Raw genomic sequence first — 18,640 nt, forward strand, 5'->3', positions numbered from 1 at the left:
ATAGCCGTGCCATAATCTGCCCAGGCGTGCTTTTTTACTGCCATAACACTCCTCGTGGGTTCATTTAACGCCTGCTACATCCTGGAGCCAATGCTCACACACACAATGATGCATTGTAATAACCCCACTAGGTGTGGACTGGGTGGAGATGGATTTTTAGACTCTGATTTCATACAAATACAATGAACAGACGCACCTGACACGGTGGAGCTGCTGATGCTGACCGGTGTAGACAGATCGGGATCCTCCTGCGGAGAATCTTCTGATACAAGAACAGACTTGTCTCCTTCTTCCTGGGATTCCCCAGCCCCGGAATCATCTCGCTCTAGGTCAGACGAGATAGCAAACTTTGGCAGGAGGTTGGCATTGTGCCGCTGCTTGAGACTCTCAGTATCTGAAGACGTCGATATAGAGAGCTGCTGCCTGTTTGATCAAAGAAAACAAATTGTGAGTGGTCCCTGAGCAGAGCTCCGTCTCTTCACCCTTATGCATGTCCACGTGTAAAAGAAACTACAAGATGATGCTTTAAAAGAAATTGAATAATCAGAACAATGGAGAGTAAAATGTGACATCTGTGCTGATTTAAAAGATGGTCCAGAATCAGAAAATAATATATATTTTTTCTCCATAGAAAGAGCGCCACCTCCGTCCATGCGCTGTGTCTGGTATTGCAGCAAAATTGCAATACCAAGCACAGCTCAGACAAACAAGGTGCTGTGTCTAACGGTAGCCTGTATAGCAAGTGACACATGCCCTTGTATATAAAAAAAATAGACTGAAAAGTCCATGACCTTAACTTCCACATGAACCTTCATGTTAGTTCCCCTTTTATCTGACTCACTACCTTTGCTTTATTGCTTCATACTTTCATATTTCTTAGAATTTAGTTATAGATACACTTCCTCTACAGAGTGCAGAAGTAACCTGCTTACAAGACGATACAGGCATTATCTCGACATGAAAGGTTTTTTGGGCAAAATGCTTAGATCTGTTAAAAAAAATAATGAGAAGCCATACTCGCGTTATCAATCCCCCACCACTCCTGTTCTGACGCAGCTCGGTTCCCATAACTGTTTCCAATTCCTACTACAGTAATGAAGCCCTGTGGTGGGGACATCCGACTGAGGCAGCGGTGATCGGCTACAGTCATTAGCAGTCAAACTTTCCTGTGGCTGGATATCATTCCGCTAGCAAAACTGGGCAGTATTAGAACTGGAGCGACGGAGGATTGGGGAGGTGAGTAATGGCTTTTTATCATTTTGTTAAAACCCTTTTCTTCCCAGACAATCCTTCATGTGAATTTTTGGTCATGGCCACAAGAAGCTGATCAGAATGCCCGATTTCTGTTAGGTTTCCGCAAGACATGAGTGATTTGTAGACTTTGTCGGAAGTCTCCCAGCCTCCAAGATCTTCTGGAAGAATCGGAAAGGACACTGTAACCCCTAACAAGCTGGTTTCACAACACTCTAAATGGAGTGTTTCATATTCACTGAACAAAAATATAAATGCGACACTTGTTTTTGCTCCCATTTTTCATAAACTGAAGTCTAAGATCTCAGACCTTTTCTATGCACAAAAGGCCTTTTCTGTCAAATATTGTTCACAAATTTGTCTAAATCTGTGCTAGTGAGCACTTCTCCTTTGGTGAGATAATCCACCTCACAGATACTGATTAGGCAGCATGATTATTGCACAGGTGTGCCTTAGGCTGACCACAATAAAAGGCCAATCTCCACTGTATCTCTAGCCATGCATACACTTTTAGCTAGTGTTTCAGGTCACTTCTGAGTAAAGGTAAGAAATGTAGCAGTTCTGTGACTTAAAGGCAGTCTATCAACATAAAATGCCTGATCAAATGAAGTACAGCCACTGGGTGCTCCATTGGTGTGAATGAGCAATTCAGTGCACCTTCCATCTCTCTCTGCCCTTTATTGGCTCTGGTAAAGCCAGAGCTATGAAAACAATGAAAAGGAGTACCGAGAGAGATGGGAAACAAGCAGTTCGAAAGGTGCATTAAAACTGCTGCACCTGTGCTACATTTGAGCAGACATTTTGTGCTGACAAGATTGCCTTCAAGCATCTCCATTTGGGAGAAAAAAATCTCAACTATTGCAATACATCAGCCACGAAGGCATTGTTTGTATAGGAACAGTGCATATATTTTACTAACATCTCGGAGTATTCGGAGCTCCAGCTGAGAGATTCTACTGGAGGTAAGTTCAGGTTCTTTGACTTCTCTGTGGTATCTTCTTTTTCTTCCATCTTGTTTTGCATCATCTGGTCAATACTGCTAAATACCTAAAACACACAGAAAACAAATGAGAACTAATAGTACTAGTAGGAATTACAAAACATACATGATATTAGACTCTCACCTCCCATGGAAACCTTCAAAAGGAATCTGAAGACCCACCTCTTCCTACAAGCCTACAACATGCCGTAACCCTCAGTCTGATACAGAGCCACACGACCACCTCCACCCTCACCTACTGTATCCTCACTAATCCTCTGTAGACTGTGAGCCTTCGTGGGCAGGGTCCTCTCTCCTCCTGTACCAGTCTGTCCTTTGTGTTGTTCATGATTACTGTACTTGTTTTTTATTATGAAGTGCAGGGAAAGAAGGAAGGAAGGAAGGAAAGAAGGAAGGAAGGAAGGAAAAAAGGGAGGAAGAAAGGGAAGAAGACAGGAAGGAAGACAGGAAGGAAGGAGGAAGGAAGAAGGAAGGAAGACGTAAGGAAGAAGGAAAGAAGAAGGAAAGAAGAAGGGAAGAAGAAGGAAAGAAGAAGGAAAGAAGAAGGAAAGAAGAAGGAAAGAAGAAGGAAAGAAGAAGGAAAGAAGAAGGAAAGAAGAAGGAAAGAAGAAGGAAAGAAGAAGGAAACAAGAAGGAAAGAAGAAGGAAAGAAGAAGGAAAGAAGAAGGAAAGAAGAAGAGGAAAGGAGGAGAAGGAAGAGGAAAGAGGTGGAGGAAGAGGAAAGAGGTGGAGGAAGAGGAAATAGGTGGAGGAAGAGGAAAGAGGAGGAGGAAGAGGAGGAGGAAGAGGAAAGAGGAGGCGGAAGAGGAAAGAGGAGGAGGAAGAGGAAAGAGGAGGAGGAAGAGGAAAGAGGAGGAGGAGGAGGAAAGAGGAGGAGGAGGAGGAAAGAGGAGGAGGAGGAGGGCAGAGGAAGAGGAAAGAGGAGGATGAGATAGAGCAAAGAGGAGGTGGAGGAGTAAGAAGAAAAGAGGAGGAAGAGGAAGAAAAAAGAGGAGGAAGAAGAAGGAGGAGGAGGAAGAGGAAAGAGGAGGTGGAAGAGGAAAGAAGAGGAAGAGGAAAGAGGAGGAGGAGAAGAAGAAAGGAGGAAGAAGAAGGAGGAGGAAGAGGAAGAGGAAAAGGGAGTATAAAGAGGAAAAAGGAGGAGAAAGAGGAAAAAGGAGGAGAAAGAGGAAAGAGAAGGAGGAGAAAAAAGGATTAGGAGGAAGCAGGAGGAGAAGGAAAGAGGTGAAAGAGGAAAGAGTAGGAAGAGGGAAGGAGGAGGGAGAGGAAGGAGGAGGGCGAAAGAAGAGAAGGAATAAAGAGGAGGAGGAAGAAAGACGGGGAAGAGGAAAGAGGAGGAAGAAAAAGGAGGAGGAAAGAGGAGGAAGAGGAAAGAGGAGGAGGAAGGCAAATCATCTTGTGTGGTGTACTGTCTGGAGCTTATCTCTTTGAGCCCTCTACATGAGCTACAACAAAGCTGCTCTGTACAAGTGGCTGTGGTTTTGGTGAGCTGCAGCTGTCTTTGTATTACAGAGATAGGCATTCATATTTTATCTATAGTGTCTAGCTGCAGCTTGCCCCCGGCAAAATCAGCTGTTGGTTGGAGTTACAGACAGCAAAGGCCATATTGTAAAGGGAATGGACAAGTCCTTCAAATGGCTATTTGAGGTGCCTATTGTTACTGTTCACCTCCTGAATGTCCTTATATTTGCATATTTTCCCATAAGTAAAATAGATCATTTACTCACAAACATACTTACTTTAGAGAACCTATGTGAGCATGAGGAAAACTGTCTAATTTCCATACTGAAATCCTCATCATTAGTATCATCCTCCTCTTCAGTTTCCATATGATGGTATTTTTCAGACCGGGCTGAAAGTTAGAAAATTCAATTATTAGAGCAAATTATCATGACTGTGATTTACTAATAACTGGTAGAGGGTAAGAAAGTCTTATCTAAATTCATATAAGACGATCAAATGTGTTCTGTTACAAGAAGGCCTAATAATACAAAGGATGACGATTGATCATCTGACTAAATATAGAAATGAAACAGTTGACTTTTGTATAAAAATATAGAAATCTATCTTATAGTCTACAATGTCACAGGTTAGTTCGATGCAACATAACAGCCCCAATATCTCACTCCACTTACTGTCAAAATAGCTGGTGTCATCTTCAGATTCGAGCTGAGGAATGAACTCTGCTTTCTGTCTTAGCAAACTGTTCCAGTCTAAGGCACAAAAGAAGGGATGCTGCTTCACCTCATAAGCTCCCCCTGGGAAAGCAAAGGCAAGAAAACATGTTAGAATGACACGAGCACCATTCCGTATCTTTATGTCACGATTAGATTATACTGAATATTTTTGCACTTCTATAAAAATGACCAGATTGTTTTAAAATCTTTATGCATGAAAAAGCCGACAGACAAAAACTTGCATGTATGATCCTGCCCGCATGTTACACCAAATATCGGAGACAGACTTGCCTTACAAAATCTTCTATTCCCCAACATATTTATAACGAACCTGCAGGTACATGGGACCCCAACGTATGACTCATCACTTGCAATGAAATCCCTAATATTAATACATATTAAAATAATCTAAGAATGAAAAATAACACACTTTTGTTGAGATTCGTGGGTAGTAATGCTATCATTTCACTGTTAATAAGGCAGTAAAAAAGTCTTTTAATGTTGGAAAAGATAACGAAATTTGAACCTGTTGGACCAGACCTGACTTAAAGAGAATCAGTCATCAGGTTCTTGCTATATAAGCTAAGGATAGCATGTTGCAAGGATTAACACAGAGAATTTAGGGATGCCTGTCTTGTCAAGGTCCGATCTGTTGGTCATTTGCTAAGTTTGTTTAAGCAGCAGGACTTCTCAGCTTGGACTATATTGTCACGCCCCTTCCTGTGATTCATACCTCACTGTCAATGTACAATCTCTACTGAGAGTCTGGTGTGGGTGGGTTATCTCTCAGCTCTGTTAAGGCCCCTTTACACACTGCAACATTGCTAGCGATATCGCTGTAACGTCACCGGTTTTGTGACGTAACAGCGACCTCCCCAGCGACATTGCAGTGTGTGAAACACATCAGCGACCTGGCCCCCGCTGTGAGGTCGCTGATCACTACAAATCTTTCAGGACCATTTTTTGGTCCTTTGTTTCCCGCTGTGCAGCATGTATCGGTGTGTTTGACACCGTTACAACAACTTCGTTAGCGACTTCCCTTTCAAATAGCTGCTTTGACACCTCCCCAATGATCAGCTAGGTCGTTCTGTAGGTCCGTATCGCTGCTGCATCGTTGGCCAGGTCAGCTTGTTTGACAGCTCACCAGAGACTTTCCAGCGATCCCGGCCAGGTTGGGATCGCTGGTGGGATCGCTAGAAAGTCTCAGCGTGTAAAGGGGCCTTTACATGACTAAATCTAAAATTCCTATTGTGTCAGAACAGTTAAATCTGGTAATCTAAGTGATACATTGTTGGATTCAGGATCTTTACCTACATCATGCTGCTCTCAGATGAGGCAGCAACAACCTGCTGACAGATTCCCTTTAACAGGTGATGCAGGGAATGTTTAGGACAATAAAGAAGCATGAATCACAAGGACAGTGAGGACAAACACAAGCAAGACAATAAAGACAACATTTTTTATTATGCACAAACGCAATAACCTGTCAGGGGTTTTATATATTTACTTTAATTAACGGTTCTCTGAAGGGTCCAATAATTAGGGTTTTACTCGCATTGTGGTTTGAACCTTTCTCCTTTAGCTCCTATTATATATTTTCACGTGTCTCTGTACTGACAATTATCGTGCCCATGGGTATAAGACTTAGTTAGGAAGAATTAATAGTATCATGAATGCAAAATAAATATATATAAAATAATCTTTTAGAGCAGGTGTTATCAGAATAACGAAGACCCTATTTTGAGCCCTATATTAAACACTAATGACAAGGTGTAGAAGAGATTTATTAAATATACCCCTTTCCAAACAGCAATATACGGTATATAGGATAGTAGGCTAATTGCTTGATCCCAGAGGCAATATCCAATGCCTTTATGCCAGAACAGGCTTCTGCAATGTTGTTTTCTTATCTATTATCACTATGAACCAGTGATTTAGGCTATATACACACATTGCAGATTTAATTTCATACAATCTGCACCCAAATCTGCAAGTTCCGGCAGGAAAAATGCTACGGGAAAAAAAAAAAGTGCATTTTTGCCTCGATTTGCAGCATCTTAATGGTGAAAAGGCAGGGGAAAAAAAACGCAGAAAAAATTAAGTGCCACAGATTTTTTTCTGCACCAAAATCTGCAAGGAAAAAAATCCTGAATGTGTGCACAGCAATTCAGGATTCTCATAGACTTTGCTGACATCAGGATATCCTAAGGCCCAGTGCCCCCGCTGGGTATTTTGACACAGATTTTCAGAAATCTGCACGTCCATTGTGAAGCCAGCAAAGTCTATGAGAATTCAGAAGTGCTGTGCCCATGTTGATTATTTTTCCCTTGTGTATTTGGTGCAGATTTCTTTTCTTCTGCACCAAATCTGCAAAGGAAAAATAAGCAACATGGGCACAGCACTTCTGAATTCTCATAGACTTTGCTGGCTTCACAATGGACATGCAGATTTTGCTGCGGATTTCTGAAAATACGTATCGAAACTACACAGCGTGGGCACTGGGCCTTACAGATTTTTGAAAATCTGCAACAAAAAAATGTGGAAAAAAAACCCCGCAGAGTTTGCACACAGCCTTAGAAGAGTTTTTTTTGTTTTTTTTTTTAATAGGGTATATTTATACAAACCAAATTTGGTAAAATATTTAAAAAAAAACAAAAACGTTGCGGATTTCTACTCCAAGTCCGAATCTGCAAAACATGCAGATTTTGTTTTCTGATTTCACTATATGTATGACAAAGGCACTAAAGATCCATGGTTAAAATCTCCCAAACAGAACTGACGTGCAATGGATATAAAATCCGAGGCTGCAGATCACTTTATTCACATTCTGCCCCGTGTGGATATCATTTATTAAAATCCTATCCACTTTGCAACTTCTATAATATGGATTTCTCACCCGAAAATCTGGACTAAAAATCTGCAGCATTTGTGCAACATGTGACTATACCCTGAAAGCTATTGATTTAACTTCGGCTGCTTTCACACTACGTTTTTTTAGCATGCGTCATGAACGTTTTTTTGCTGCAAAAGCGGATCCTGTTTTTGCAGAGAAAAACGCATGCAAACGCAAGTCTTATTTTGCAGGATCCTGTCACTTGAAGTTTATGGGCGGGCATTGGAGTCATGTGATCGGGAGTGAGTGGAACTGAACGTGAGACTGGGAGCCGGCATCTGACAGCCTGCGGTAAGCTGTAACCAAGGTAAATATCGGGTAACTAAGTGAAGTGCTTTGCTTGAATACCCGATATTTACCTTGGTTACGAGCGTCCGCAGCTGCTAGGAGCCGGCTCCCTGCACACGAAACCAAGGTAAACATCGGGTAACTAAGAGGCACTTTGCTTGGTTACCCAATATTTACCTTGGTTACGACTGTCCGCCGCTCTCAGGCGGGGGAGAGAGAGGAGAGAGAAACTGATCACGACAGGTTGGTTTCTGGGCATGCTCAGTAGAGCAAGCAGGATCCTGTTTATCAGCATGCCAGCGTTCACATGCGTTTGCATGCTGTTTAGTCAGGATCCAGCGATTTGCAGTATTTGGACGCAGCTCAAAAACACTACAAGTAGCGTTTTTGAAAAAAGTTAAAAAACTGCAAGTCGCTGGATCCTCACTATGACGCACGCAAACGCAGGTGAACGCATGTTGACGCGAGTCCATTGCAAATGCATTGAAATGAAAACGCATTTGCACTGGATCCGTTTTTGCGTTAAGAAAACGTTCATGACGCATGTTAAAAAAAACGTAGTGTGAAAGCAGCCTTACTAAACTGTTTCCCAACATAAAGACCAGAAAGAAAAATATCTGAAATATTAAACTTCAAGTAATTCAATTAGGGCATCCAGAAAAAGAGCACTAATCTAAAGAGTGGAGGACAGGCCGGCCATCATACCTAATACCCTTATTAATACTAAGAATATTAGTTCTCTTAGGATAAGCCTAACTGACAGCACAGTGATGTAATATTTAAGAAATGGGACAAATCACTGGGGAAGGAGGATTGAAGTCCACTGATCAGACAGGGGCTATCGGCTTTCTGAGGGAAGATAAATGAAAAATGGATGGAAAGTCACTAGAGAATGTACAATATGTAATATATGATATATGTGCTTAACGTCAGATAAGATAATGAGCGTCCCAAATATCGGGTACGATCAATGGATCTCTACCATGGTGTATGGCTGTGCTAATCACTAAGATTTTTGGAATAAAGTGGCACGGCATTAAATAACAGTGGGGTCCAAGGAAAAATTAAAAATGTAGTGCTGCTTTTTCAATCAGGGGAGGTGGAGTGAGCAGATCCCGGGGAATCAAATCAACCTCCAGGAATAGGACGCATTCTTCTTAGGGCCTGTGCACACGTTGCAGATTTGTCACAGTTCCGGATTTCAGCAAAGTGAATGAGAATCCTGCAGTCTCATTCGCACTTTGCTTATTTCCTCCTTGCTGATTTGGTGCAGATTTAAATCTGCTGCCTATCAATTCCTTCAGCATTTTTGCTGCAGATTTTATTAATGAGTGGGGAAAAATCTGCACCAGAAAACATGTAAAAAAACGCCTTAAAAAAGCAGAAAAAAAAAACCACGTGTTTTTCCTGCCAAGGGATACAGAAATGGTGTAGAAATAACTACTTAACGTGCTCACATACCCAGAGAGAGGCCCAAGCATATATGTGCACATGTTAAGTATTTGGTGCAGAAATTTCTGCACAATTTCTGTATCCCTTGGCAGGAAAAACGCAGCAAAAACACGTGTTTTTGGTGCAGATTTTTCCCACTCAGTGAAATCCACCGCAAAAATGCTGAAGGAACTGACATCCTGTAGCTTTAAATGTGCAGCAAATCTGCAAGGAGAAAATATGTAATATGTGCGTGATACTTCAGGATTCTCATTCACTTTGTTGCCATCAGGAAACTGTGACAAATCTGGAAGAACAAAAACATGGAAAATCTGCAACGTGTGCACAGGCCCTTAGGGTAGCTTACTCCAAAAGTGGCTTTAACTAGACCTACATGGGTTAAGCCAGGTTATCACTCGAACTAAGAAGTGTTCCATTTGCAGAGATTAAAATGTAAGGAGACGTAGGAAGCCAAATATTTTACTTTTTTTTAAAAAAAAGAAAAGTGTTCATTTAATTGCAAACATTTGTCACAAAAGGAATATTAATATTTTGATCTACCATTCACCAGGATAATGTTGTAGAGGACACGGCGCAGGCGGGGGAGGACACGGCGCAGGAGGACACGGCGCAGGCGGGGGAGGACACGGCGCAGGCAGGGGAGGACACGGCGCAGGCGGGGGAGGACACGGCGGAGGAGGACACGGCGGAGGCGGGGGAGGACACGGCGGAGGCGGGGAAGGACACGGCGGAGGCGGGGAAGGACACGGCGGAGGCGGGGAAGGACACGGCGGAGGCAGGGAAGGACACGGCGGAGGCAGGGAAGGACACGGCGGAGGCAGGGAAGGACACGGCGGAGGCAGGGAAGGACACGGCGGAGGCAGGGAAGGACACGGCGGAGGCAGGGAAGGACACGGCGGAGGCAGGGAAGGACACGGCGGAGGCAGGGAAGGACACGGCGGAGGCAGGGAAGGACACGGCGGAGGCAGGGAAGGACACGGCGGAGGCAGGGAGGATACAGTGGAGGTGTGGGACCCTTGGCAAACTGAAATCTTAACAAATCTGTATATCTAATGGGGATTTGCATAAATTTCAAATAATTTAAACAAAATGTGTGTGCACCTAGGTGGGAATAGCCATAAAGGTTCTACAACATTCTTTAACAATTGTTTGTATGCTTGCTTGTCTGTCTTAAACTGGTATTCTCAAGATTGCAACTTATACTCCATCTATGGGATATGGGATAAACCTTATCTATGGGATAACTTCCCAATTGCTAGGGGACCAACCGCTGGGACTCTGCTGACCCGGGATCAGATGAGCTCTGTGTGAGTACAGGGGAGGTTGATCATGAGCAATGCAGCTCCAGTCATTCTTATTGGTGTGCCAAAGACCAGCCGATCGCAGCTCTTGGCCATCTCTAGCACTCACATTAGCTTGGCCAATGATCGATACACAGTCTATAGAGCCCCACTTCTCAGCATAAATGAGGGTCCCAGTGATCGGGATAGGGGATAACTTTGAAATTTGAGAATACCCCTTTAAGCCACGATACTTTCTTTTGTACAAGACCAATAAATAAATCGACCTTAGTGTAATTCTTGCCATTTACGCTCGTCTGTCAACTGTCTTGAAATTAGATTATTTTGAACAATCTTTTGTCTTGTGTGATTCTAATATAATATGTAAATAGAAAGATGTTAAAGGAGAAAACAAGAAACCTCAAGTGTTTTCTTAAAAAAAAAAAAAAAAAAGTGTGTAATATGAAGGATAAGACCTTTAGTGAGCTGTATACCAAAAGTTTAAATAATGAAGGCATTACCGGTTGGCATGAAGCGCTGGCTGTGGGTCTGTACTTATAAATAGACCTGTGTATTATGTATCACTGGGGTAATGGCTATAATCCCCTGCTTAGATCTGACATTATTAATGCTAAAGCTGAAATGCCGATCAATATCTGTGCACATCTTCTCATCCGCTCTCTAACACACGCAGAGAGAAAACATTAAATAAAAAAATAGAACACTGAGAAACTGCTCCTAAAGTAAGAGAAAGGATGACTGCTGTCAGAAGCTATTAGACGAGCACATTACCCTGCCAACATACAACCGCTGTGTATAAACCATAGCCGCAAACCTTGGATTTCTGCTTTCGGTTATTGCTACCATTTTTTTTCCTGGAAACATGTAAATTATTATAATTTGGCGTTCCCATTCCTCTTGTCGGTAGTTATGTCCCTGCAGAGTTTGGCTCGGTTAGTACGGCAATGAACTGATTAGTGCCAGACTGTGTAGAACCATGCCGCTGCGGCAACTGGCAATTACGACTGATCCTCGGGGGTGGGACCAGCAGCCCCTGGCAATCCCAGCTGATCCTCGGGGGTGGGACCAGCAGCCCCTGGCAATCCCAGCTGATCCTCGGGGGTGGGACCAGCAGCCAAGACACATTCAATAAGCTGGAGACATGGTACCACAGGATTTACAACCTGGGATCACAGTCCTTTTGTTTTATTACATATTGTGTGTATTAGAATTAAAAAAAACCTTGAACCAAGTTTGAAAATTATGTACACCTCCGAGGAGAATTGTTTTGGTATTCCCAATTTCCTAAATGTAAAGTTAAGCAATTCTCCGGCCACTTTGCTGTAGCAGGGCGTTTATGTCCTTTATCTAGCTGCCTGCTTTTACAAAAATGTTACAAATCGATTACCTCTTCCCTCCATTCTTTCAGTTTTAGTTTCACACATCCATGCAACATGGACCATACCCGAATCGGTCTCTCAACCCAAGATTCATATTCACCTATAAAGCAGTGAGGTCAGAACGGCTGTCCCAGAACAGACTAAGTTTCATGGATGTGGGCAACTGGCCTTGGAGAACGTAGAAGAGGAGGGGGTGTTCACAGATGTGCATAGGAGAGAGGCGAAAGTATCTGAAGTGAAGACAAACAGTACCCTGGATACACACCGAACTCATATCCAGCCTATTTTACAAGAAGGGACACTCCAACGTGAGAAAAATCTGCAAAGTGATGCAAATTTGGAACTGCGTATCAGGATATCCGAAAATGAATAAAGGAATCAAGCAATCAAGATTACATACTGAAATTAAAGGGAATCTGTTACTTGTTTATTGGCACCTAATCTGAGAGCAGCATAATGTAGGGGCAGAGACTAGAGTTGAGCGCGGTTCGTGGTTCGTGGTTCTCCAGTTCGCAGCTCGAGTGATTTTTGGGCTGTTCGAGATCGAACTAGAACTCGAGCTTTTTGCTAAAAGCTCGATAGTTCTAGATACGTTCGAGAACGGTTCTAGCAGCAAAAAGCAGGGCTTTTTACAGCTACAGTGAGCAGGAGCCATCGCTGGCAGCCTGCCACAAGCTGGTAACCAAGATAAACATCGGGTATCCAAGCAAAGCGCTTTGGTTAGTAACCCGATGTTTATCTTAGTTACGTGCAGGAAGCCCACACTTTCCCGCTCAGCTCGCTCCACCCCCTCCTGCCCGCGGCATGTACACATACATAAACATACACAAACACACACACACACATCCACATCCCCCACCCCCCCCCCCCCCGCCCGCCCGCCCGCCCGCCCGTCCGCTCGCTCGCTCGGCTTACCTGCGGTGATGAAGTCCCGCCATCCCGACCTCAGCGCTGTCACTGTCCTCCATGGCCGCCGCTTGTCACATCACCTATCGCTTCCGACCCGAGACTGACTAGCGGTGACGTCACGGACCTCTCGCGATACTTGGTGTGAAGGCGCCGGGCGGTCATTGAGCTCAGTGACAGGGGCTGTCAGTGTGCTGGAGATCAGCGCAGGTAATGTACCTCACTGACAGCAGCACTTGTCACCCCCCTGCAGTGACCTGGGCTGACCCATTGATGTTAGCTCAGGTCACTGCATTGCTCTCCCAGCCAATGGGGAACATCCTGCTCTTCATTGACTGGGACAGTGTGCATCGTCATGGCAACCCCTTGGATTACACCAGACCTGGATTTGTTTTTCAATCTAATAAATTGGTTAAAGAGGGAATGTTTTGGGGAGTGTTTTTTCAAATAAAAATGTGTTTGTCGTGTATTTTTTTTTTATTACTGACTGGGTTGGTGATGTCGGGTATCTGATAGACGCCTGACCTCACCAACCCCAGGGCTTGATGCCAGGTGACATTACACATCTGGTATTAACCCCAAATATTACCCCGTTTGCCACCGCACCAGGGCGCGGGATGAGCTGGGGCGAAGCACCAGGATTGGCGCATCTAATGGATGCGCCACTTCTGGGGCGGCTGCGGCCTGCTATTTTTAGGCTGGGGAGATTCCAATAACCATGGACCTCCCTAGTCTGAGAATATCAGGCCCCAGCTGTCTGCTTTACCTTGGCTGGTGATCCAATTTTGGGGGACCCCTACGTGTTTTTTTTTTCAATTATTTATTTAATTTAAAATAACAGCGTGGGGTGCCCTCAGTTTTGGATTACCAGCCAAGGTGAGGTTGCCAGCTGTGGTCTGCAGGCTGCAGCCGTCTGCTTTACCCTAGCTGGCTACAAAACTAGGGGGAACCCTATGTCATTTTTTTTTCATTTTTTTGGCTAAATACAAAGCTAAGCACCCCTTAGTGCCACATGAAAGGTACCAAAGGGTGTTCCACTTTTTCTCCATTTTTTTCTCCACTTTCTCTCCACTTTTTCTCCACTTTTTCTCCATTTTTTTCTCCACTTATTCTCCTCTTATTCTCCACTTTTTCTCCACTTTTTCTCCACTTTTTCTCCACTTTTTCTCCTCTTATTCTCCTCTTATTCTCCACTTTTTCTCCACTTTTTCTCCACTTTTTCTCCACTTTTTCTCCACTTTTTCTCCACTTTTTCTCCTCTTTTTCTCCACTTTTTCTCCACTTTTTCTCCACTTTTTCTCCTCTTATTCTCCACTTTTTCTCCACTTTTTCTCCACTTTTTCTCCACTTTTTCTCCACTTTTTCTCCACTTTTTCTCCACTTTTTCTCCACTTTTTCTCCACTTTTTCTCCACTTTTTCTCCACTTTTTCTCCACTTTTTCTCCACTTTTTCTCCACTTTTTCTCCATTTTTTCTCCACTTTTTCTCCTCTTATGCTCCACTTTTTCTCCTCTTAATCTCCACTTTTTCTCCACTTTTTCTCCACTTTTTCTCCACTTTTTTCTCCACTTTTTCTCCTCTTATGCTCCACTTTTTCTCCACTTTTTCTCCTCTTATTCTCCACTTTTTCTCCACTTTTTCTCCATTTTTTCTCCACTTTTTCTCCACTTTTTTCTCCACTTTTTCTCCTCTTATGCTCCACTTTTTCTCCTCTTAATCTCCACTTTTTCTCCACTTTTTCTCCACTTTTTTCTCCACTTTTTCTCCTCTTATTCTCCACTTTTTCTCCACTTTTTTCTCCACTTTTTCTCCTCTTATTCTCCACTTTTTCTCCACTTTTTCTCCTCTTATTCTCCACTTTTTCTCCTCTTATTCTCCACTTTTTCTCCACTTTTTCTCCTCTTATTCTCCACTTTTTCTCCACTTTTTCTCCATTTTTTCTCCACTTTCTCCACTTTTTCTCCACTTTTTTCTCCACTTTTTCTCCTCTTATTCTCCACTTTTTCTCCACTTTTTTCTCCACTTTTTCTCCTCTTATTCTCCACTTTTTCTCCACTTTTTCTCCTCTTATTCTCCACTTTTTCTCCTCTTATTCTCCACTTTTTCTCCACTTTTTCTCCACTTTTTTCTCCACTTTTTCTCCTCTTATGCTCCACTTTTTCTCCTCTTAATCTCCACTTTTTCTCCACTTTTTCTCCACTTTTTTCTCCACTTTTTCTCCTCTTATGCTCCACTTTTTCTCCACTTTTTCTCCACTTTTTCTCCTCTTATGCTCCACTTTTTCTCCACTTTTTCTCCACTTTTTCTCCTCTTATGCTCCACTTTTTCTCCACTTTTTCTCCACTTTTTCTCCACTTATGCTCCACTTTTTCTCCACTTTTTCTCCACTTTTTCTCCACTTTTTCTCCACTTTTTTCTCCACTTTTTCTCCTCTTAATCTCCACTTTTTCTCCACTTTTTCTCCACTTTTTTCTCCACTTATTCTCCACTTATTCTCCACTTATTCTCCACTTATTCTCCACTTATTCTCCACTTATTCTCCACTTATTCTCCACTTATTCTCCACTTCTTCTCCACTTTTTCTCCATTCTTTTTCTATGGTCGGTCTACCCATTAGCTCTGCCATGCATAGTGTAGCTCTACACCTACTGCACATGTTACTTTATGATTGACATCTCTTTCGTACCAGAGCTGTCTAAGTCTACTCTGACCCCATATTTGTCATTACTATATTGTCCTTGTACTGTATTATGACATTTGTATCATGTGTTTCATTTCTTGCTGTGTTGCAATTTTTTTGCTGCATCCCAATTGTACCTCTACATTGTTCGAGTTTATGTTATTGTTCTCTCACTCTTATGTGATACTGATTATTGTCATTTTTCATGATTACATGCAGATAAGTCCAATCTGACGAAGGCTCAGGCCGAAACGTCATTTGTAACTTGTTTTGGACAAAAACATATATGCTTATGAAAAAAAATTTTTCTTAATACGGACCAATAAAGAGTGATTTTGCATTACTATCCGTTGTGACTTACTGACTTAGTCTGGGAGATATAGAGTGCCGAGGTTACTCACTAATTTTATCTATTATTACCTCTGAGCACCTATATACCAGTGAGCAGAGCTTCCTCTACAGTAGTTCTCCTGATTAGGCATGCCCTTACCTCATGAGCAGGGCATTGCAGCTTTGGTAGCAACCATTACGACATGGACTCTGCTGCTGTGGACCCGGGGAGAGTGAGTGCAGATTCATTGCACCCACACTCCTCACATGAAGGGTCTGCACTCCTAGAAAATGGGGGATACGTTCCCTGAGTGTCTCCCCCCCATATTCTAGACGGTCCAGAGTCGTCGTGGGACCCCTTTATTTTTTTTCTTACAATAAATTGGTGAAAGAGGAAATGTTTTGGGGACTGTTTTTTCAAATAAATTTCTTTTGTCGATTTTTTGTTTTTGTTAGTACTGACAGTTTATGATGTTGGGTATCTAATAGACGCCATGACATCACAAACTGCTGGGCTTGATCTCAGGTGACTTTACAGCTAGTATCAACCCGATTTATTACCCCGTTTGCCACTGCACCAGGGCACGGGATGAGCTGGGGTGAAGCGCCAGGATTGGCGCATCTAGTGGATGCGCCACGTCTGGGGTGCCTGCGGCCTGCTATTTTTAGGCTGTGAAGGCCCAATAACTATGGACCTTCCCACCCTGAGAATACCAGACCACAGCTGTCCGCTTTACCTTGGCTGGTGATCCAATTTGGGGGGTCCCCTACTTTTATTGTGTAATTATTAATATTTATAAAATAATTATAAAAAAGAGCCTGAGGGGACCTCCACATTGGATCCCCAACCACGGTAAAGCTGCCAGCTGTGGTTTTCAGGCTACAGCCGTCTGCTTTACCCTAGCTGGCTATCAAAAATGGGGGGACCCAACGTAATTTTTTTTTTTTTAACTATTTTTTAAATAGAAAAAATTAATGGGCTTCCCTGTATTTTGATTGCCAACCAAGGTAACGGCAGGCAGATGGGGGTGGCAACCCATAGCTGTCTGCTTTATCTGCGCTGAGAATCAAAAATACCGCGGAGCGCTACGTCATTTTTTTAAAGATTTATTTTTACAGCACTGTGATGTCCAGCAATCAAAATACAGGGAAGCCCATTTTATTTTTAGTTATTTAAATAAATAATTAAAAAAAATATATGTTAGCTCCCACTGCATTTTTTGTATTGCTAGCTAAGGGTAATCCAAGCAGCTACTGGCTGCTAACCCCCACTGCTTGGTGTTACCTTCACTGGCAATGGAAAATCCAGGGAAGCATTTTTTTTTTTTTTTGCCAAAAAGCTACAAAAAAAGGACGTGAGCTTCGCCATATTTTTGTATGCTAGCCAGGTATAGCAGGCAGGTGCTGGAAGAGTTGGATACAGCGCCAGAAGATGGCGCTTCTATGAAAATGCCATTTTCTGAGGTGGCTGCAGACTGCAATTCGCAGCAGTGGGGCCCAGAAAGCTCAGGCCAACCGGTGGTGCGGATTCCAATCCCAGCTGCCTAGTTGTACCTGGCTGGACACAAAAATGGGGCAAAGCCTACGTCATTTGTTTTCTAATTATTTCATGAAATTCATGAAATAATAAAAAAAGGGCTTCCCTTTATTTTTGGTTCCCAGCCGGGTACAAATAGGCAACTGGGGGTTGGGGGCAGCCGTACCTGCCTGCTGTACCTGGCTAGCATACAAAAATATGGCGAAGCCACATAATTTTTTCAGGGGGCAAAAAACTTCTGCATACAGTCCTGGATGGAGTATGCTGAGCCTTGTAGTTCTGCAGCTGCTGTCTGTCTGTATGGAGAAGAGCAGACAGCAGCTGCAGAACTACAAGGCTCAGCATACTCCATCCAGGACTGCATGCAGAAGTTTTTTGCCCACCAAAAAAATGACGTGGGCTTCGCCATATTTTTGTATGCTAGCCAGGTACAGCTGGCAGCCACGGGCTGCCTCCAACCCCCAGTTGCCTATTTGTACCCGGCTGGGAACCAAAAATATAGGGAAGCCCGTTTTTTTTAATTATTTCACTTATTTCATGAAATAATTAAAAAACAAATGACGTGGGCTTCGCCCTATTTTTGTGTCCAGCCGGGTACAACTAGGCAGCTGGGGATTGGAATCCGCAGCACAGGTTAGCCCGAGGTTTGTGGGCGCCTCTGCTGCGGATTTCAGTCCGCAGCCGTCCCAGAAAATGGCGCTCTCATAGAAGCGCCATCATCTGGCGCTGTATCCAACTCTTCCAACAGCCCTGGAGCCGGGTGGCTTGTTGGGTAATCATGAGTTAATACTGGCTTTGTTTTACCAGCCAGTATTAAGCCAGAGATTCTTAATGTCAGGCACGTTTGACCCGGCCATTAAGAATCTCCAATAAAGGGTTAAAAAAAGACACCACACAGAGAAAAAATACTTTAATAGAAATAAATACACAGACACATTAGAGACTCCATCTTTATTACCCCCTGTCAGCCCTCCACGATCCTGCTCTTCTGTCTTCTTTCTTTCTAGTGTAGTAGTAGTGACGATTGTAGTGAGGGGCATCACTTGGGGCTGGGGAACCTCCATCCTAACTACAATGCTCACTACAATCGGGAAGCAGCGTGCAGCCTTCACTCCGTGAGTGATCACTGCTGGCTGCTAGCGGTAACAGCGGTAACGCTGACAGACGCGTTACCATAGCAACGGTGCTCCCGGAGCCGCGGTTAGCGGTGACGTCACCGCTAACTGCGTTGCTATGGCAACGGTGATCTCCGTTAATGACCGGCTGTGTCAGCCAGTCCCTAACGGAACGGGGAGTCGACCGTGTGCTAGAGCATGTCGCCGGTACACGGCGATACACATATGTGCACCGTGTACCGGAGAGATGCACTCGCAGGTCCTACATGACGTGTCATAGTCATGTGACCAGTCTGTAGCCAATGAGATAATAGCCACGTGACTGGTCACA

The 18,640-nt window shown here is 43.4% G+C and overlaps 1 protein-coding gene across 10 annotated transcripts in view; it reads right to left on the reverse strand.

Moving 5' to 3' along the window:
* MAST4 (microtubule associated serine/threonine kinase family member 4) overlaps positions 1-18,640 on the reverse strand; it is a 775,598-nt gene that overhangs the window by 18,552 nt on the left and 738,406 nt on the right. For all 10 annotated transcript variants that reach the window (XM_075325968.1, XM_075325950.1, XM_075325959.1 and 7 more), the window contains 4 exons: positions 4,387-4,509; positions 3,991-4,103; positions 2,171-2,298; positions 197-423 (listed from right to left, as the gene is read on the reverse strand). In XM_075325968.1, the coding sequence (XP_075182083.1) occupies positions 197-423; positions 2,171-2,298; positions 3,991-4,103; positions 4,387-4,509 (591 nt within the window). The remainder of the gene's footprint in view (positions 1-196; positions 424-2,170; positions 2,299-3,990; positions 4,104-4,386; positions 4,510-18,640) is intronic.

The sequence above is a fragment of the Anomaloglossus baeobatrachus genome, chromosome 1 (genome assembly GCF_048569485.1).
Source record: "Anomaloglossus baeobatrachus isolate aAnoBae1 chromosome 1, aAnoBae1.hap1, whole genome shotgun sequence".
NCBI classification, from domain to species: domain Eukaryota; kingdom Metazoa; phylum Chordata; class Amphibia; order Anura; family Aromobatidae; genus Anomaloglossus; species Anomaloglossus baeobatrachus.